The sequence below is a fragment of the Mytilus edulis genome, unplaced genomic scaffold (assembly GCF_963676685.1).
Source record: "Mytilus edulis unplaced genomic scaffold, xbMytEdul2.2 SCAFFOLD_1343, whole genome shotgun sequence".
Taxonomy (NCBI): Eukaryota; Metazoa; Mollusca; class Bivalvia; order Mytilida; family Mytilidae; genus Mytilus; species Mytilus edulis.
Window position 1 is genome coordinate 494 of NW_027268951.1, and position 23098 is coordinate 23591.

General features: G+C 29.7%; 1 protein-coding gene across 3 annotated transcripts; it reads right to left on the reverse strand.

The window, feature by feature from the left end:
• Window positions 1–314: 314 nt before the first annotated feature.
• On the reverse strand, window positions 315–18503 carry LOC139509147 (rho GTPase-activating protein 5-like). Of its 3 annotated transcripts, XM_071296087.1 has the most exons (8): window positions 18230–18503; window positions 16263–16434; window positions 14133–14174; window positions 10020–10097; window positions 8099–8227; window positions 7498–7536; window positions 5208–5313; window positions 315–2113 (listed from the first exon to the last, which is right to left on the reverse strand). In XM_071296087.1, the coding sequence occupies exons 1-8, from the start codon at window positions 18362–18364 to the stop codon at window positions 1924–1926; spliced, it is 891 nt and encodes a 296-aa protein (XP_071152188.1). In that variant the 5' UTR covers window positions 18365–18503; the 3' UTR covers window positions 315–1923. The 3 variants fall into 3 exon arrangements, with proteins under 3 accessions (XP_071152188.1, XP_071152189.1, XP_071152190.1); XM_071296088.1 differs by lacking the exon at window positions 7498–7536 and having other exon boundaries at window positions 18230–18498; XM_071296089.1 differs by lacking the exon at window positions 14133–14174 and having other exon boundaries at window positions 18230–18480.
• Between the last annotated feature and the right edge of the window lie 4595 nt (window positions 18504–23098).

Consider the following 23098-nt stretch of genomic DNA (forward strand, 5'->3'; position numbering starts at 1 on the left):
AAACAAACATCAAAACAACATCTTAAGTCCCAAAGTAGTTTGGTTAAGAAAGGTTTCACTATATTAAGATCTGTTTCCAAGCACATGATATAAGGCCAATGAAATCAACTTGGAACAACTGGCTAGTGAGCACACACTTTTTTTGTTAGCTACTTAACACTGCTTTTTAACAAAGCTAATATTTTTTCCTGTAAGCAGTTCAACAATGATAATATTTTTTCCTGTGAGCTGTAAAACAATGCTATATTTTTTTCCTGTAAGCAGTTCAACAATGATAATATTTTTTCCTGTGAGCTTTTAAACAATGCTATATCTTTTTCTTGTAAGCTGTTTAACAATATATATATATATGTAGTAAACTAATTAAATACATAAATCTCAATTAAAAAAAGCAACTTGACATATTTCTTTTTACAAAGAATCTTCATTAAATATACAACTCTCATACAAAATAATCAACAAAAAATTAACAATGTCATTCAAAAATATTATAGCAAAGAAAGCACTTGGATTTGATAATAGAACTTAAACAATCAGATCAATGTTACAAATAGCACATTTACAATAATTTTCATTTTATTACAGACTCTCTAAAAAATGTCACAATTGGTTTTGGAATTTGCCATTTCCCCCCTCTCAATCAAGCTCATAAACAAACACACAACGTTTGTTTATTTTTATATTTTAATACTATATTTATATTTTGTATGAACTTGCAGACAATGCGGTTATGACAGTAGTAAAACTTGCCTTCAAAGTGCAATGTAGTTTTTTAAAACACTCCCTAATCATATGAAAATATGTTTAAAACTTTTTTTTCTGAAAGGAAGCTTATGTACAATTGATTGGTTGGAAAAAACATTGAATTCTTATCCAATGGCATCAATGTAAAATAATGAGACAAGTTCAGAGATCAATTTTGTATCTTGAGCCTCAACAAAACATTAAAAAAGTTACAAACTTTGTAGTATTTAGCAATTAACTTTTTATATAATATAAAAATGAACTTATCTATTTAAACAATAAGTCTGACTTTTTGGACCATGTTTGCCTGGAACCTGCCAATATTGTTCAAATGATAATTGGCAAATATTCATCTGAGATTGATCTTTGTTATTACAGAACAAATCAAGCTTAATCATGTTAATCAAAACAAAAAACCCATTGGATAACTTTGTGATATTTTAATAACTTTTTTATCTTCACTAACTTAAAGTTTACTGGCAGTTCCTTTCTAGGTTTTTCAAACCTACATCACAACTAGAATTAATCATATTCTAATATATCATGAGGCAAATCTTTTACATTTTTTAAAATTGGTTTAAAGTTTTCAGAAAAATAACCACCAAAGTAAAACTGCAGTGTGAATTGTTTCCCTTGATTAACTTCCATTCCATCGACTTCCATTAATAATCTTGTTTAATCGAAACACAAATGTATATAATCATAATTATTATGCAATAATAACCTTCCAATTAACAAACAACACGACAACAAACAAGACTAGCTGCCCAATGGCGGTTTTTCTTGACAACATGATTGTAAAATTAGGTCAAACTCGTAGCTATGACAACCAAGGTCAGATAATATACCAATAATTAATTTGGTTGATGTGTCAAGGTTCAACCTTATTTAATTAATAGTTATAGTTCAGGTTTGGCAAAAAACGATGGCAACGTTTTCATTCTGAACACACATTCTCCCGTCTTCATTGCCACGTAATTTTATAAATTACCTTTAACAATTGTCAATTTTGCTACAAAGCACTTACAAAAGCAGAAAATCTACTCTGGCAATACAATCTAGTTGTCATTGTTTTTGTTTATATGTTAATTTAAACTGGTTTCCACTCCACTGGTTCCTTGTGAGAATTAAGAAAAAAGCTGGTTTTTATGTAAAATGACGTCATTTCTTAAATTTTTACTAGCACTCTGGTTCTCCGTGGAAGAAAAAGCCACACTGATCAATCAATGTCTGGATGACTTCTCCTGGAATTTTTGTACTTTGCGCCATTTTGTCATACGATGAAAAATCCATACGTAAAATAGTAGGCCACAAACACAAGGCTAAATTTCGACTGTCCATGCTATGTTTATCTTTATGTTGACTAAGTCTGAAAATAAATATAAAGATATTGAATGATGGTTTTTATCTATCCAGCAGTAAATATATTATACACATATTTAGGATCTTTCTTGTGTATTTTATATCAATAAGTATATACGGTACACATATTTAGGATCTTTCTTATGTATTTTATGTCAATAAGTATATACACATATTTAGGATCTTTCTTATGTATTTTATGTCAATAAGGAAATATACACATATTTAGGATCTTTCTTGTGTATTTTATGTTAATAAGTATGTACACATATTTGGTATCTTTCTTGTGTATTTTATGTCAATAAGTATATACACATATTTGGTATCTTTCTTGTGTATTTTATGTCAATAAGTATATACACATATTTGGTAACTTTCTTGTGTATTTTATGTCAATAAGTATATACACATATTTGGGATCTTTCTTGTGTATTTTATGTCAATAAGTATATACACATATTTGGTATCTTTCTTATGTATTTTATGTCAATAAGTATATACATATATTTGGGATCTTTCTTATGTATTTTATGTCAATAAGTATATACATATATTTGGTATCTTTCTTATGTATTTTATGTCAATAAGTATATACACATATTTGATATCTTTCTTGTGTATTTTATATCAATAAGTATATACACATATTTAGGATCTTTCTTGTGTATTTTATGTCAATAAGTATATACATATATTTGGTATCTTTCTTGTGTATTTTATATCAATAAGTATATACACATATTTAGGATCTTTCTTGTGTATTTTATATCAATAAGTATATACACATATTTAGGATCTTTCTTGTGTATTTTATGTTAATAAGTATATACACATATTTGGGATCTTTCTTATGTATTTTAAGTCAATAAGTATATACACATATTTAGGATCTTTCTTGTGTATTTTATGTCAATAAGTATTTCATATCTTGCACAAAAGATTATTCATTCTGTATAAACTGTAAGAAATGTACATAGTATTGTTAGGTAGCCGTCTTAAAGATACACCTAAATTATTCTTGATGAATAGATCCATTTTTCATAATATCACAATACATGTAATTGAATTGGAGGACAGCAAAAACTTGCGTGGCAAAATCAAAATTATACCTTGTGGAGAAATAAGAACAAACAAACCTCACTCTCATTATCATAAAAAATAATCAACTAATCAGAAAAATTCTATACTGTGGATTCATTTCTTTTCATGGATACCAATTTTCATGGTTTGCGGGAAAACTTACTTTTGTGGATATTTAATTTCATGGTTTTGCGATATAGATATAAGAACAAGGATCCGGAAATTTTTTCACCTAATTTCGGTCATTTTCATACAACTTAAAAGTTGATGCCCCTTTTCAAAAAATGATTGTCAAAATCACATTACTGCATGAGACTCATTATGTTCGTAGCATCAGCAAACTTGTTTCACTGTTGCATCGCATTTGCTTCATGATTTGTCCTACCATTTTCCAAAAATCGATCAAGAGCAATTAAGGGAAGGCAACAGTTTAATGACTCAAAACGATAATATTCTCAGTTATCACTTATGTTTCTTTCGATTCTGAAGTCAATATTCAAACCGGATAATGCTGCAATACTAAAACGAACAATTCCGGACTCATTTCCGGGATTAGTTTTGTTTACCCAAATCACAGGAAATCATCGGCTTTTTAATATTTGACCTTTAATAGTGCAAGAATATTAATTAAAATAGTTGCACAAGCTTTATTTAGGATGAAATTATTTTAAATTTACGATTAATTGTCTAAATCTGTGGAAGAGAATTTCAAGCATGAGTATTACATAGTAAACAAAGCACATGTGTTAGAAGTAAACAAATATTTTTTTCTACGTAAATTAAACCAAGTTTTAATTTAATTTTAAATCATAATTGACAATTGTCTGACCTGTTGGGTAATTAAATAATGAAGCCAGTTGGTATGGAATTTTTATTTCTTTATAATAATAGTTTGGAGCTTGTGATTAATTGCCAGGTGTGAATTAAAAACACAGGTAAAGAGATTAGCAATCATTAGCCAATAGCTCCCCGAGGCATTAATATAGTTATTAGGAGGGCCCTCAGGATTATAACACTTTATTGGAGTGGCAGTTTAATTACAGGAAGTCGATAACAAAACAAAAATATGTTCAAAATGGCGATTTTGAAAGTCAATCTCAACAAAATGACCGAAATTATTACTGTTGAAAAATAAAATTTGACCTAAATCCCAATTAAAAGTTTAGGACATTATAGTTTCAGTTTAGGACATGACTGGCAAATATGACCGTTTCCGGACCCTTGTAATAAGAAGATGAGGTATGAGTGCCAATGAGACAACTCCCCATCCAAGTAACAATTTATAAAAGTAAACCAAAAAGTCTGCATACAAACCAATGGCAAATATGCAAATCATTGAATATTTATATTCGTGGTTAACCTGTGACCATGAAAATTAATGAAACTACAGTATCCATAAACAACAAAACCCACTCACACTATATCATATCTCTATGTTCAGTCAACCATAAATCCAAGGTCAAAACCATTATTTTGTATATAATTTTAAAAATTAAAATAATAATAAAAAAAACATCTCATTGTTGAAGCCGTATGGTTGCCTATAATTGCTTATATCCACTTTATTTGTACATTGGTGCATAGATGTTTCATTGGCAATCATATCACTAATCTCTTTATTCTTATATGTGTACTTAGCTTCGCACCCCCTTTGTGGTCCAAGAAACGAGAGAAAAAAAGTTATGTGAGAGAACAGGAAAGGACTTTTAAAACATCCCTACAACCAAGAACCATTTCTTAGATAATTTTGCATAACGGTAATAGAACTATGATCCACATTCTATAATTAAACTGTCCTTCCTGCCCTCCCACATACTTGGAATAAATGGAACATTCCTAGCAGACAAAGGAACTGGTGTGGCGACAAATAAACACCATCCCAAAAACTTCCTTAATTAAGCAGGGTATAAAAAACTTCTAAGACATATTTCTTAGCTAAGGAAATCAAACAAAATTCTAGGAAAAGTTTCAAAATTTGATCGATTAAACAAAGCAAACAACTTGTAAGATAATTCACTTACTCATTTAAGTGTGTTATAAAGTATTTTAATACTTCATAATTGACAGGTGAAATTTTCCGCAGTACACCTCTAATCCCCAATAAACGTGTACTCTTCTCTGGAATTTCTGTAATAAATCAATGTTCAATGATATAAGTAAAGAGAATTGTGAAACAGTAAATGTTTTAGAGAGAAAACAACCTGACCAAAGAGCAGAAAGAATATTTTCAACATCATTTCACCACACTTTCTCTTTTGAAAAAACCGAAATTTTGTAACATTTTAACAGTTGCTAACATTCACATTCAAATAAAGAAACCTTCATATGTTATTTTTGTCCTAATAATGATCAATGCAGTTTTTACACACATTTACAAAGGTTTTTAACAGCTCAACCTTTCACACTTTGATTGTTTTCCCTCAAAAATTATTCAAAAGCTGTTTACAAATTTTTTTTTCAGTTGTAAACCCTTTATTGAAATTTGTCCTCCACATATCTATCCAATAATGTAACGATTTTTTTTTTTATCAATTGTATTTTCACAAATAGCTGGTTTCAAAAATTTCAAATACTGTTAACCAACTTATTTTCGTGACTTTCGCGAGTAGAAAATTAACGTGAATATATATCGTCGCGAATATGTAAAACTTAGATCTTTCCTTATTAAACTATATCCATAAATTAGAATATTTTCATTATAGGGAAAAAAGAAATTCTCAAACAAATTCAAAATCATATACATAGTAGGAATTTGATTCTTACCACATGTACCATTTATTTCTTTTTACCTACCTAAATAATTCAAGACATAAACTTCTACACTGTCCCAGAAAGGGCAGGGAAAATAACCAACAAAAAAAATCATTAACAATAATTATGTATAGTTATTTCATTACATTAGTAATTACAAATTGTAAAAATTGAATTACAAAAATATTTTACAGAAAAAAGCCATTCAAATCTCCATGCTCAAGATACAATTGTTACTCATGCTTAGTTTTTCAACCATAAAGAACTTGAGTATATACATAGCAATGCAGATACTGGAGATATGATACATATCATTTACATTTGTACATTCCTACCAGCAATCCAACAACAGAGAGCAGACCCATGAAATGAACTCAGATGACCTTTGAACTTAGTTTAGATGAAAGTCTAATAGGACATTGCAAATGTCGTAAAATTTTCAGTTAGTTCATTTTCTTCTTTGAGAATGTTGTTATTAATACATTGTATATGCATTCTTGTAAGAGGGTTGAAATTTTAAATAAATGTAAACTGATAAATTTGGCGTTAAAATACTCATTAGGCTAAAATCTTAAAAGTTCAAATTTGTTTAAGCCAAAAAATAAAAAATAACTTTCTTTTCAGATATGACAACCATAAAGTTATAAACTTTTCAAAGAAAATCTGAACTAAGCAAACTTTTTTTCGAAAATCTTGAAACATTTTCATGCAATTAGCTTACACCTCAGCTATCAAAGATAGCAAACAGCCTTCACAGTATTATAATGTGTTTCATTGTAAAACCAAGGCATTCACTTCAATACATTAGTCACTCGTGCACACAATGAAACATTCTGTGAACGTTATGTTTCTGACTTTTACTGGCCTTCTAAAACAACAGTGATTTTATCAGGATTTTTTTCTCATTAGTGATTAGATAACAACAGATATCAAAACAGCGTCCATGTACCTTAATATAGAAATTTCAAGGCAACGTCAATGGTGAAGGTTTATAAAGTCAAGTAATTTCAAAGCAAACTATCATTTCACATGAATTTCAAATGCAAGCCAAATATTTACACCGAAAATAGATACTGTGGATTCATTTATTTTTGCGGGGTATCAATTTTCGTGGATTGAGGAAAACCACCATTTTTGTGGATATTAGATTTCATCGTTTTGCCAATCTCTCTATACAAAGCTTATAGAGAATTAGCAATTTGTTTAAATTTAACTTCGTGTTTCACCTGTACCCACGAAAATTGGTATCCAATGAACAATATTGATTCCACAGTAAAACTTTACAAATCTAAAAGTCTAAATAACATTGTATGCTCATTGTGAATTCTCTTTCCTTTTCTTCTGTTCACATGAGCCCCGCCCCCCTTTTCAGTATCCATTCTAAATATATTATCATAGTATTTCATGCACTATTCTCTTGTTAATCACTGTTGTTTAAGAAAAAACAGCAAATCTACAGAAACTCCCAAGACAAATTACTTTCAACCAATCAGAACAAAGTATTTTAAAAGTGTAAAGATGTAAAGCAAAATGGTAAATTTAGAAAACTCAAGATTTTACCAGGTTCCTTCCCAGCTTCTCTATTTTCTACATATTTTTCTGTACAATAAAAAAAAATCACTCTATACACAAAACATGCAAAATATCAACACAAAACAAAAATTGGGAAATGAACATAAAGGGATATAACTCTACCAATGACTTAAGAAAACATATTGTAGGCATAACTATTCAATATTCTGATTTCTTTTTTTATCTTGTAATTTCACGGAATACCATATTTCATGTATTTTGAATAAAAATAAAATGCATGCTTTAAGATGTTTTTTTTTTTTAAATATATGCAAAGAATTCTAAATTCTAAATCGAACATTGCTGTTATTTAAAAAATACCAGCTTTCGAATTTATGTTGTTTATTTTCAGATTCTTTTCAAAATGTGAGTAACCACAATAATAAATAAATGTATATTTGAATTCTGATTTAATAAGTAACATTCTCATTTTTTTTTTACATATTTGCCAACTGTATATTCTTAAGTTTCTACAAAGCATGCATTATTCCTAAAATTTTCTAAAACAAGGTGCAGTCATAAAATCTTCCATCATTTTGAAATGCTATTATCTTTTTTTTTTAAAATAAGATGCATAAATTTTTCCTACCAGCTGCTTCTAATAATTCCTCCTGTAATTGAGGAGGAATAAGTGGCTCTGTATCTTTAAAGAATGATTTCAGCACAGTAGCTACAGTATTGACCTGTATATCTAAACTTCTTATATCTACATTAGGATCTGGAAATAGAAAACAAGAGTTAAAATTAATTTTAGCCCCTATGTGTATACATTGTGATCTAGAAAAAATACAAGATGTGATATTATTTTTCAGCATGTAAAACACATGCTCTATTTCTCAGTGTACTAATTTCTGAAAGAAATGGAAACAATAGTATTTCAACAAAGGAAGTTAGAAGGAAAATAGTCATATTCAAAATTTACGTAGGACAATTGATCAGTTGGAAGAATAGTCAAAATGTGTTTTTTTTAAAGAAGTATAGACAAAAAATATTAGAGGTTTCAGATCTCCTTAAAATTAATTCTCATCTTTTTCTCCTTATATTTTTCCATAATCTTAAATCATAACACCTCCAATTGCATATTCTAACAAGTACCTTTACCTACTCGATTTCAATTTTCCAGGAGGTATGTAAAACTAGAGGCTCTAAAGAGCCTGTGTCGCTCACCTTGGTCTATGTGAATATTAAAGGAAGCAGATGGATTCATGACAAAATTGTGTTTTGGTGATGGTGATGTGTTTGTACATCTTACTTTACTGAACATTCTTGCTGCTTAAAATTATCTCTATCTATAATGAACTTGGCCCATTAGTTTCAGTGGAAAATGTTAGTAAAAATTTACAAATTTTATGAAAATTGTTAAAAATTGACTATAAAGAACAATAACTCCTAAGGGGGTCAATTGACCATTTCAGTCATGTTGACTTATTTGTAAATCTTACTTTGCTGAACATTATTGTTGTTTACAGTTTATCTCTATCAATAATAATATTCAAGATAATGACCAAAAACAGCAAAAATTTCCTTAAAACTAACAATTCAGGGTCAGCAACCCAACAACGGGTTGTCCGATTCATCTAAAAATTTCAGAGCAGATAAATGTTGACCTGATAAACAATTTTAGCCCATGACAGATTTGCTCTAAATGCTTTGGTTTCAGAGTTATAAGCCAAAATCTACATTTCACACCTATGTTCTATTTTTAGCCATGGCGGCCATCTTGGTTGGTTGGCCGGGTCACGCCACACATTTTTTAAACTAGATACCCCAAAGATGATTGTGGCCAAGTTTGGATTAATTTGGCCATGTAGTTTCAGAGGAGAAGATTTTTGTAATAGATTACTAAGATTTACGAAAAATGGTTTAAAATTGACTATAAAGGGCAATAACTCCTAAAGGGGTCAACTGACCATTTCGGTCATGTTGACTTATTTGTAATTCTTACTTTGCTGAACATTATTGCTGTTTACAGTTTATCTTTATCTATAATAATATTCAAGATAATAACCAAAAACAGCAAAATTTCCTTAAAATTACATATTCAGGGGCAGCAACCCAACAACGGGTTGTCGGATTCATCTGAAAATTTGAGGGCAGAAAGATCTTGACCTGATAAACAATTTTACCCTTGTCAGATTTGCTCTAAATGCTTTGGTTTTTGATTTATAAGCCAAAAACTGCATTTTACCCCTATGTTCTATTTTTAGCCATGGCGGCCATCTTAGTTGGTTGGCGGGGTCACGCCACACATTTTTTAAACTAGATACCCCAATGATGATTGTGGCCAAGTTTGGTTTAATTTGGCCCAGCAGTTTCAGAGGAGAAGATTTTTGTAAAAGTTAACGACGACGGACGCAAAGTGATGGGAAAAGCTCACTTGGCCCTTCGGGCCAGGTGAGCTAAAAAACCATGGTGTAAAAATCTATATACAGGAGAGTTGAAAACATTTGATAACTTAACATCTATATCTGTTGTTCTTCACAACCTAAGCAAGATTGGTTTTATCTTACCTTCTTGTAATTTAACTTGTAATATTTCCACCTGTTGTTTATTTCCAGGTATTCTGTATATACCCTCTGCATTTATACCTGAAAGAAAAACAACATTTGAAATATACAAAATTTCAAATTAAAAACTACAGCTGGGTTTTGAATTTCAACTATAACTCTAATGTCATGATCTGTATAGTGACTGTACACAATTTGTATCCAACGTATGAAATTCATTATGACTCCATGGAATTCTCTGTGAATTGATTGTATATTCTGATTGTTCTTTAGTATTTGATTAATCATTTGTTGTTTGTATTAAGTCCAGTGGCAAATATTTCATACATTTTCAGGGTAACCTAGGTGTTTGAGACAATGTATTTGTACTTCCATGGATATTTGATTTCATGGTTTCTGAAAAATCTGCCCAACAGTAAAATGTGTTTTCTATTAAACATTTGAAAATATGGTTTAATTTTACTCAAGAAACCCATGAAATTTGTATTGGTACGCCACGAATAATAATGAGGTCACAGTTTGACATATATTTTTCAAATGACTGTCTCTCCAAAATAAGATACTAAAATTATGTGATATTTCATCAGGTGGTTCCATAAAAATATACATGGCACTTTGAAATCTCAACTATTGGTGGAAGTCAAATACTGTAAATTCAGAAATTATTGCGTGAATTTAATTTTGCAATTAAGTTATTTATGAATAAAATGCAATTTTAATGTTTGCGTTATTCAGAAAAATCCTGTTTGATTCATATAAAAATATTCAAAACACAAGGTCTAATTATTGTGATTATAACCCTGTTGCATTTTTCGCAATAATAAAAACATTGCAATAATTTCTGATTTTTTTTTTATAGTACGCTGAATTTCAGAATTTTGTTTTATAGTTGCTTACCAATTTTGAAAGTATCTTCCATTGGTATTTTGTTTAAAGAGAAAATCCATTACTACTTTGAATGTTCTGGGGTTCTATTTTTGTTTTAATTTTTGCTGTTTCTTGTTCAAAAAAAATATTTGTTACTTGCTACAGGTGTCATGCATGCACACCCTTATAGTTGTCTACCTACATGTAGTCTAATTTAAAACAAAACATACAATACAGGTTGCTGTAATTTCTCAAGCATACTGAACATGTTAAAGTCAAGCTCATATGTTACCAAATAATTAAACAAGTCTAAATATATCATGTATTTATCACAATTATTTTAATGATAAAATTGAGAATGGAATGATACTAGATGTATTTATCACAATTATTTTAATGATAAAATTGAGAATGGATCGATACTAGATGTATTTATCACAATTATTTTAATGATAAAATTGAGAATGGAATGATACTAGATGTTAAAAAATCATTTTCTTTCAGAGATGAAAAAGTATGAGGTTTCTATCAATATTTTATTTTTTTCTAATTATCTTAGGAAACATTTTTCCCAAGGTTCTACAAAATATAATGCATATTTGTCTCCAAATTTGTTCATCAAAGGACAGTTATTAAAATTTAGAAAAATAATGCAATGTGTTCATTAATGAGAAAAAATGATTCCAAATGCAGATTTTTAAAATGATATCTATCCATTCTTTTTTAAAAAAAATCAAATAAAAATCGAACAAGATAAATTATCAGTAATCCATGAGCAATTCCACTTCACTGGCTATCAATTTCAAGTGTACAATATTTTTGAAAATAATAATTTTTGTATTAGTTAGTTTTGACCAAATTTGCTGAACAAGTATTGCATGCAATTATTTCAGAAATGACACTTTTTATTACACTGAAAATAAAATGTCTGCACATGAAACTTAATGTTATGTGTATCACTCTTGAATAGTTTTTACAATGTCTTACTTTTCAAGAATAGAATAAAGATGTAATTTCAAATATCAAGTCTTCAAAAAAATGTGTGACCTATCAATGCATAATAAGCTTAACAAAATTCTCTAAAATCCAAACATCCAAAATCAGACGACACCTCAAATGAAGTATCCTTGTTGGCCATAAGTTAGACATATAACGAGCACATGCAAATTGTAAGTAGAACACTAATAATGGTCTGCTCTGTCCAGACCTACAAGAACCATCCAAAGATAAATTTTATATGTACATGTACTTGGCTCAACTCAAGGGTAGAAAAGCTCGGCCAAAGCCTTACATTTTACCAGATTCTTGGCCTTAACTGGGCAAATATATTTTATATTTTGAGACAATGTAAAGTTAATAACATATAATGATTGAAACCCCTTTTTACTTTATAATAGGTGCCTTTGAGTAATTAATGTTATGAGATGCATGGCCTCTGTTTCATCAGAAAAAATCTTAACTATAAATTCATATATTTCTAAAAGTATTTAACACAAATCACACTTATCATTCAAAACTCCAGGTAAAATTAATTGTGTTTGTTTTTTCGTGTGATCATTTGGAAAAGTGTGTCATCTGAATATAAACTGTATCTTTTCTTTGGTGAAATTTTTGTTGAACAATTTTTAAACTAAAATGTATGTTAAAAATTAATTTCTTCTTTCAGGATAAAACATTATGTTACTGTCTGTAAAAGTTATCTCTATGATAAATATGGTTAAAAATAGGCTCTATATATATGAGAAAATACATTTGAAATATATTCAGAATATGTTGTAAAGAAATCTAAACAAAAATGGGGTTAAAAGAAACTTATTAAGTGTTAAATAGATTGTGTATATAGTTTACAAAATTATTTGAGATAGTGCTTAGGGGAAACTGCCTGGATATAGTCTGTCAAAATCTTATTTTCTGTTGTTCTTGACATATGTACATGTCATATAATTTACAGCTGATTTCCTAATGTTTGCTAAGTAAAACTTTGAGTGGCTTGCTTTCTTTGTTTGTATAAATGTTTATACAAGCTTTGTAAATAAGATCGACATTTTTAAGCAATATATATAGGCATAGTTTAACCTGTATATATATTATATTTGAATTTAATTGGGTGTTATCCTAATATGGTTGTACAATATACAAACAAAGCAAGCAAGCTAACCAAAGTTTTGCTCTACATGCATTAGGAAATTAGCTGTAAATGAGTCAATCTTGACAAACTGTATCCTCAAAAACAACTTGTGATTTAGAATGTTTTATTAGAATGTGTCTACCCATTTTTATTTCTACAGTTGTCAGAAAATAGTATGTATGTTTATGGCGAATCAATCAATTGCTTCCATTAAGAAAGAAGACCTGAAATTAAGGGATATAACTCTTCAAAAATCACTTGTATGTTTGTGTCAGGCCATTTTCATAAACGTATTCTAAACTTTTAAGTAACACAGATAATTGTAATTCTGTTTCACAAAAAGGCTTAAAAAGCATCTATAAAACGTACCATCAGAAACATATAAGTGATCCAATGAGTTACTTCCCATAACCATTGTCTAGGCTACACCCTTAATAGAATTTTTTATAAACAAAACTTCAGTCATATTTAACAATTGTCTCATCATTTTAAAACCAATTGAGAAACTATCAATGTATTTTTGCTATTTGCTATTTATATTTTCTCAAAGGATGCTTGGAATATCCTCTCTATGAAAGCTAAGATCAACAGTTTGTAAATCATACAAGCAAAGCTTTTTACGTAAGGATATTCCAAGCATGCTTTGAGCTTGTCTTGAAGAATAAATATATGCTTCATGAAATATAAATTATGCATTTTACAATTTTTTTATCTGTTGACAGGATTCTTTCCATAGATAAAAATGTGTTTTTAGCAACTTTATGTTTAAAGCACTGGGTATAATTTCAATAGACTGACTAAATGACTAACAAGACTAAAGCAACTGAAGTTTTGATTACATTTTCTTTTTTGGCTTTTGTTATCTCTCCTTTTCAATGATAAATATGTCATGTATGTACATTCTTTTTATCAAAAGAAAACAAAAAAATCTATTTGTATATATATTTTCCTAATCTATTCAAAATTCCTTTAAAAGCTATAAATAACTTTTTTAATAATTCTAATATCTATAAACGGTCTCTGTCAAAATCTATTTTGTCAACCAAACAAAAATTCAGACAAAAGCTATATAACTGCAGCGATTGGGTATTATGCTGTAACTCAAGGTGGTTATATTTTACCTCTATCCAACTCTTCCCAAGGGACATTTACAAAAGTCATCACTTAAAATAAATAGAAAATACACAATAAGAACATAACTAGATAGAAGAAGATGTGGTATGAATGCCAATGAGACAACACTCCATCACAGTCACAATTTGTAAAAGTATAATATTATAGGTCAAAGTACAGCCTTTAACACAGAGCTTTTGCTCACACCAAACAGCAAGCTATAACATATATATATATTTCTTATATCTAGATATAAAAAGATGCGGTATGAGTGCCAATGAGACAACTCTCCATCCAAATCACAATTTGTAAAAGTAGACCATTATAGGCCAAAGTATGGTCTCCAACACAGAGCCATGGCTCACACCAAATAACAAGATATAACTTATATATATATACATTTCTTTCATTCCTTTAATGGAACATGTAGAATGTATCCACAAACTTGTTCATATCTGTTCCGCAATTGGATAAAATTATAATCATACAGGAATATGAAATGAATTTCGATTGATTGTGGCTTGCTTAATGTCCAGTGGCAAATATTTCATGCATGTTCTGAATGAATGAGAATAGAAAAACAATGAATACAATATGTAGGTCCTGAAAATAAATTTGGACTTCACAAATACGAAATTCTTATCTTGCTACAAATTGCAACAGAAAAATCAGCAAAAATAACCCCTGCATGAAAAATTTTCATGTTTGAAATACTCATTTATAACAAAGAAGTGAATAGGTTGTGCAGGAAACCACTTGAATGTGAATCCCGTTGACCTGTGACCTCTATTATCCATATTTTTTTCAAGATGAAAACATTTATTAATTTTACCTCATACTGTTATTGAAAATTGCATTTAAGGTAGCTGGGGCTTCTTAACTTAAAACGATTGATTTTTTTTATACTTTCTGAATTGATGCTATTTCAAAATTATCTATGGTTGTTTTTTATCAGTCGGTTGCTATACAATCCTTTGACTTTAGGAAAAGCATTTATAATTTTCAAATATGACTTGAAAAGATAGTTTTTTATGAATTATTTCAGTCAAACCAGGATTCTTTTGATCAATTCCCTGCATCAGAAAGGTTATGTTTATTCATAGTTACTTCCCTTTATTAACTCAATTTCTTTAATTTGTTTCCCCTCATTAATTTGAAGTTTTTTTGTTTTAATAACAAGAAATTTACCTTAAAATAAATATTATCTAATTGATCACGTGAAAAAGTGAAGAATATTACCTGTTTTATATTAAAGTAAAAATGTAATTAGAACATTTGAAAATTATGAAAATTGGGAAAATAATCATTTATTAAAAACAAGTAATTTACAAATAAGAACATAAATTATCCATTCAACATTACATTATAAGATATATTTTTAATTTACTTGTGAACTGTTTTATGGACAATTGAATTTCTTTTTTCATTTTAGCATTGTTTAGTGGTAAAAATGTATTTATAAAAAAAAAAAAAAAAAAAAAAAATTTAATCAAATTAAAAATTAAAATACAAAAAAAAGTTTTTCTCCACATTTTTCAAAGTGAAAAAATGTAAATACAGAGAGTTTTAAAGATAAATATAGCGGTCACAATTTTAAAAGACCCTCTTTTTTAGAATCAAACTATCAGTCAAAATTTTAGACCCCCCAACTACCTTAGTGATTATTCTAAGTAATAAACCATTAGCCCAAGCAAGAATCATAATATTCAAAATCATATTAAGCTGGTATCCAAAATTATATATTTCACGTCAAACTTTCTTTTACCTTCTTGGTTTAAACATGAAAAATTATTTGTATTATATATTATATATAAAAAAAACTCTGGCAATTCAGCCCCTACATTGATTAAAAGGTCTGCTTTTCGAACAATATCGATTTATTGGTCTTTTCATTTTCTGTTATTATACTTCTGCCCTAATTAATAATTTAGGATTCAATTTTCTAGATTTCTCCAAAATTTATAAGAAGTAAATTCCACCAAAACACAAAATTCTTTTCATATAAATTTTCTAAAACTTATGTGTACAATTTTTTTTAAATAATTACTAATCTAAATATAGAACACTGCAATAAGCAAAATACAAGGGAGATAACTGGTTTTTATAAGAAAGACAACTTTATCTCCATGGAAACCTACCTTCTTCCCTGATAAATTCTACACAAGTTTCTACGTATTGGGGAAGTGATGGATTTGTAGAGGACATTTGGAAATCTACCAGTCGACAACCACTTTCTGATGTCCCTGGTCGTCCATCTGATTTCTTGTGTAATTTTTTCTGCTTCTTCTGCAATTCTTTTTGCTTTCTTTCCTGAAATTATAAAAGTTCAAATTTATTAGCAAATGAATATAAATTCATCAGATGTGAGATGTTAGAAGAGCGCTAATATTCAAGTTTTTCAGCCTGTTTTGAAAAATCAAATTACTAAAACTTCACTGCTATAATTGATAATAATTGAGTCAATTTATCACAAACTAATGTTCTGACGGGAAGGTCTAACACTGTGAAACAATCACAAACTAATGTTCTGACAGGAAGGTCTAACACTGTGAAACAATCACAAACTAATGTTCTGACAGGAAGGTCTAACACTGTGAAACAATCACAAACTAATGTTCTGACAGGAAGGTCTAACACTGTGAAACAATCACAAAATAATGTTCTGACAGGAAGGTCTAACACTGTGAAACAATCACAAAATAATGTTCTGACAGGAAGGTCTAACACTGTGAAACAATCACAAAATAATGTTCTGACAGGAAGGTCTAACACTGTGAAACAATCACAAACTAATGTTCTGACAGGAAGGTCTAACACTGTGAAACAATCACAAAATAATGTTCTGACAGGAAGGTCTAACACTGTGAAACAATCACAAAATAATGTTCTGACAGGAAGGTCTAACACTGTGAAACAATCACAAACTAATGTTCTGACAGGAAGGTCTAACACGGTGAAACAATCACAAACTAATGTTCTGACGGGAAGGTCTAACACTGAAACAATCACAAACTAATGTTCTGACAGGAAGGTCTAACATTGAAACAATCACAAACTAATGTTCTGACAGGAAGGTCTAACACTGTGAAACAATCACAAACTAATGTTCTGACAGGAAGGTCTAACATTGAAACAATCACAAACTAATGTTCTGACAGGAAGGTCTAACACTGAAACAATCACAAACTAATGTTCTGACAGGAAGGTCTAACACTGAAACAATCACAAACTAATGTTCTGACAGGAAGGTCTAACATTGAAACAATCACAAACTAATGTTCTGACAGGAAGGTCTAACACTGAAACAATCACAAACTAATGTTCTGACGGGAAGGTCTAACACTGAAACAATCACAAACTAATGTTCTGACAGGAAGGTCTAACACTGTGAAACAATCACAAACTAATGTTCTGACAGGAAGGTCTAACACTGTGAAACAATCACAAACTAATGTTCTGACAGGAAGGTCTAACACTGAAACAATCACAAACTAATGTTCTGACAGGAAGGTCTAACACTGAAACAATCACAAACTAATGTTCTGACAGGAAGGTCTAACACTGTGAAACAATGATTTATATACCATATATATACACTGTATGTGTATGTAAAAACATATAGTATTCTATTGCATCTGAATGGATAACATAAAATTTTCAATCTTTTTGTCAGTAACTCAGCATCTCTTATAAAAAATTTAAAAGATTGATTGTATGGTGTTTAACACCACTATCGGTGGTTTTCTCTGGGCACTCTGGTTTCCTCCACCAATAAAAATTGGCCGCCACGAAATAGTCTAAATGTGGTGCTTAAAAGTGGAGTTTAAACATCAAATATCAAATCAAATCAAAGTGTGACTTCTTAGACCACTTAGGCCACCCAGAACCCACAACGTTTTGAAAGAAACAATAATAATAAATAGTAATAATAATTTTGTACCCGAAAAAATACTCATCAGTGATTGTCAAATCATAGAAATTAAAAAGGCCAAATATACTACAAAGTATTTGAGCATTGATATCATTTGCCCAACAAAGAATAATCCATTAATAACCTGAACGGTCAATGACTAAACTGACCAGCTTTAACTAAAACTCTGCTCACCTCCTCAAATACTAGTTCACCATTAGCTGAATCAACATGGTTTATAGTACTATCAGACTTAGGAATAGTACTCGCTGATTTTGGAACCTGTATAGTACTGTAAGGCATTACATGCACAGAGGCAGTGCAGCCCATATCATGAACGTTGATCAAATATTATTTGAATATTGCTACTGTGCAGCCCAATTATCACAAAAGTTTAACAAATATTATGTAAATATTGCTACTGTACAGCTCATCTTATAAACATGGATCAAATATTAAGTAAATATTGAATCTGTTTTGCAATTCTAGTCACAAAATGCTGATTTTTTTTAATTTCCATCAGAATAAAAATTTTCACAACAATTGTCATTTAGCTCAAGGAAATGCACTATGGGAATATATATAAAACTGTCTCAAAATTCCATGATTCAAGATGAAATTGTCAGAACTAAGTTCACAATATAATCACCATGAAACATAAGTAATAAACTATGATAGTCATAATTTACGGTAAAATCACTTTCACTGAGCTACTTGCAAGTCACATCCAACGTTACAGAATTATCAAGAATTTTTCAATGATCGTAAACATCAAATATCCATTGATACAGATTTAACCATCACAGACATTATAAATCTATTATAACATGGATGGCCACACTATATAAGGAACAGATCAAATATTTAAATGTCCGGTTTAGGTATCGTATATAACAATATTTTGTTACACAAAACAAAAGGTAAACAGTATCGTCAATTAGATATTACCATGCACTGTTACATTTATTGTTTTGTACAACATGTAAATAGCTATTTAAATATGCTGTAATCCATGATCCAATTTAAATTTAAAACCTAATAATTTTAAAGGTTATAACTCCCAATCAATCTTTATTCTAATTAAAAATTTTATTACTGGAGAAAAAACGTAAAACATTGTATGATCAAGGTAAAATTTCTTTCTTCTAAGTAAACAAAAATTTGCTGAGTCAACACAATGGATCAAAAGCTACACTTTACACAGTAGAGTGTCTGATTTCGGTGATAATCCCAAACATGTAGAAATACAAGTATATATAATTAAATTAAGTCTTCAGTATCCAAAGTAAATGCTCAATTTTCAATTCCCAAACAAATATTATAAATTTCTGCAACACAATTTTTCAGTATTTTCTTAGACATTATTCCTTAGTTCAATATCCTTATAAGCTTCAATTTTCAGATCTCCAACATAAATTGCTTCAACTCAATTTTTCTAGTATTTTCTAAGACATAATTCCTTAGTTTTATTCTCGAATATATAGTTCATTTTTCAGATTTCCAAAATAATTTTACAGTTTTCCAGTATTTTCTACTAAGACATTATTCCTTAGTTCAAAATCTTCATATGTTTCAAATTTCAGAATTCTAACATAAATTGCTTCAGCTTCAACACAATTTTTCAGTATTTTCTAAAATCATTATCCCAAATTCAACAAACACAACGTTCTTTAATAAAAATGCAATATTCAGTCGGGTTAGATTAGTTAAACAACCAATATTTATTTTATTCCATTAATCCTATTGAGCTTTGTTTACCTGTACATACAAAGGTAGGTATTTATGATAGGTAAATATAGATTTGTAACCTGGAAATGAACATATCGATTGTAAACAAACAGATATTCAATGCACAATATCCCTAATCAGGTAGAATCGAAATAAAACTTTTAATCCCGAGCAACATAAAATGTAATGTTTAAATATTTCAGACCATCAATGTTATTATACTAAATATTCATTCATTTCTTGACTCATTCATGACATTTAAACTGTAGAAATCTCAACATCCGTGTTAAATCCAATTTTCCCCCAAGGTATTCTATTACAAAAGCCAACTTCTACCGATTTCATTTTTGTTCAAATAACCAAAAGACAGTAATTTTTAATCTCTTTTCTCCTTTCATGTTCATATCAAATAATTATGAAGATTATAAGAAAGGCCAAATTAATCAGCGTGAATGTTGTCATTGCAATTAATTCGGAAGGAAATGGATTATGGTAAACAAGTTTCTCTGTGAAAAACCTTGCATGTTTATTTCAAGATGAAATAGTTTATTGTCCATATGGATGCTTGTCAATTTCAAGATGAAAACATTTCAGATATGCTTCCCGTCTATTTTAAGATCAAATGTACAATTCTCGACAAATACATCAAGTTGGTGGTTTTCTCCAAGCACTCCGACTTCCTCCACCAATAAAAACAGGCCGCCACAAATAGCCCAAAAACGGTGCTTAAAAGTGACTTTAAAACAATCAGTATTAAATCCATTTAGATATCAAATTACCTGTGTTTAATATCTATTAATAAAAGTAATCAAGTCTTTCAGAGATTTTCCATTGATTGATTTTAACACCATTTACAAATAAAATACTGTCAAGTATTTACCTAAGGCATGATCTGCTAAATATATATTTCTTCCTCAATAAACCAATACAACATTTATATGAATGTGTAAAATAAGGTCAACATTTAATGATTTAAATAAATTTAAGTTAGATACATCAAAATTTTAAATATCTAATCAGGTTTTGTGTTAAATACCAATAAGCCTACTGTTAGCTAAAATCAGTGACATAGCTAAAATCATAGATAATAAATTTACGAAACAATAGCACAATTTTCTCTCTCCAAATTTTTGGTTTCAAAACCGTACAAGTGGATGAAAAGTTGATAAAGAGCCATGGGCACCCTTATTTCTCCATTTTCACCTCAACAAACAATATGAAACATTTCTTAACAAGAATGTGTCCATAGTACATGGATTCCCCATCTGCACTATAATTTTCTATGTTCAGTGGACCGTGAAAGTTGGGTATAATCTCTTATTTGGCATTAAAATTAAAAAGATCATATCATAAGGAATATGTGTACTAAGTTTCTAGTTGATTGGACTTCAACTTGATCAAAAACTACCTGAACCAAAAACTTGAACCTGAGGACCAGAAAACATAATGAACATAAATGGGGCATAATAAATGGGGCATAAAAATATCTGACACGGAAAAAGCACTGCTTAGTTACGGTATCGAATGCTATTTGACAATAAAATCAACAAACAGTTACTACTTCAGAAAAAGAGAAACAGAACATGACTACATTAGGATATAATTTAAAGATGAACTCCAACCTACTCTATATTTATACATATTCAGTGGCGGAACACCCCCTTTTTTTTGGACGATCAATGCATTTGAATGGGGACATATAGTTGGAACCCCCCCCCTCCCTTTGTCCTGGGTTGGGACGCCCCCCCCACCCCCCCCCCCCCCCCCCCCCCTTTTTTTTCAAATGGCTGGATCCGCCACTGATATTAAACTTGAAATTTACAAAATAGGAGAAATACCAATGTACATGTATACAAATTTTTTTTATGATTTATGTATTTTTCATAATATTGAATTGAAATTTCAAAATTACAACAATATGAAATACTATAACATCTAATAGTGTATTTAACTTCCATATTCACTATTTAATGTTTTATTACGACACATAAAAGATGTGATTCACATTTTATTTAGACATTTAAATGTTATACAATAGATCATTGATATACATGCAATTGAAGTAATAAACTTTAATATCTTAAAAATTTAAATGATAAATATAAGGAGCCAACCATGAATATTAATTTCAAAGTAAACAAATAGCTGTTACTGTCAGTTTATAATATCCATTTTCAATTTTCAGGCCGTGTTTCCTTGTTTTACAATAGACACTTTTTTTCCTCTATGTAGTCATCACACTGTCATTTTAATGAATAATAAATAAGAATGTGTTCCTAATACAGGATGCCCCATCCGCACTATCATTTTTTATGTTCAGTGGACTGTGAAAATGGGGTAAAATTAAAATTAGAGAGATCGTATCATAAGAAACACAGGTACTAAGTTTAAAGTTGATTGGACTTCAACTTCATAAAAAAACTACCTCGACCAAAATCTTTAACCTGAAGTAAGACAGACAGACGAATGGACAGACGGACAAATGGACAGACGGACTAAAGAACGAAAGAATGGACGCAGACCAGAAAACATAATGCCCATAAATGGGGCATAATAAATGGGTCATAAAAAATTCAGTTGGATAATTCCTTGAGGTTAAATACAAAATACTGGTATAAAGCTTTCATTTATCTTGCAAATAAAGCCACAATGCAGAAGAATAATAATAAGTTTACTTATAATTATGTCAACATCAGCAATGAACTGGTAGAGGCAAGGCTTCTTTGGTCCTGCAGATCAATCAATTTCATTTTTTTTCTTTTCATAATTTTAACATGTTTTTTGTTATTATATAATAATGGACTCTTTACTTGCAACTGGAGGTCAACTTGAGGTCACAAGCCATTTAACATTATTCATCATATTTCACAACTTCAGAAGTGTGCTTCTGAACCTATCAGGTTTCCGAGAATTGTCATTTTAAATCCCCCCTTAAAAGTCTAGAATCAGCATAAATATTAACTTATTTTCAATGAACTATTTTTTCAAATTTTTCTTTGAAACAAGTACCGGTACCTAAATACTTTTTAATTGGTGTATTCAATTGCAACCACCATAACCAGATGTTCATGTGAAAGAACATGCAATTGCATCATTATGAACCTGTGTAGCATATGGTATGTAACATGCACAAGTTCTAGCAGAACTGGTTCACAGCACAGCTCCTATTCCAAAGCTTGAAGGAATCATTATCAACAAGATGAATGTACATGTATTTGTGTATGGTATCTGCCTGGTATTAACTTTGATCCAGCATGAAGGAGTAGAAGCCAGATCATGCACAAATCTTGGTAAGTGTCCAATTTTACAACAAATTCAACACATATTTGACCAATT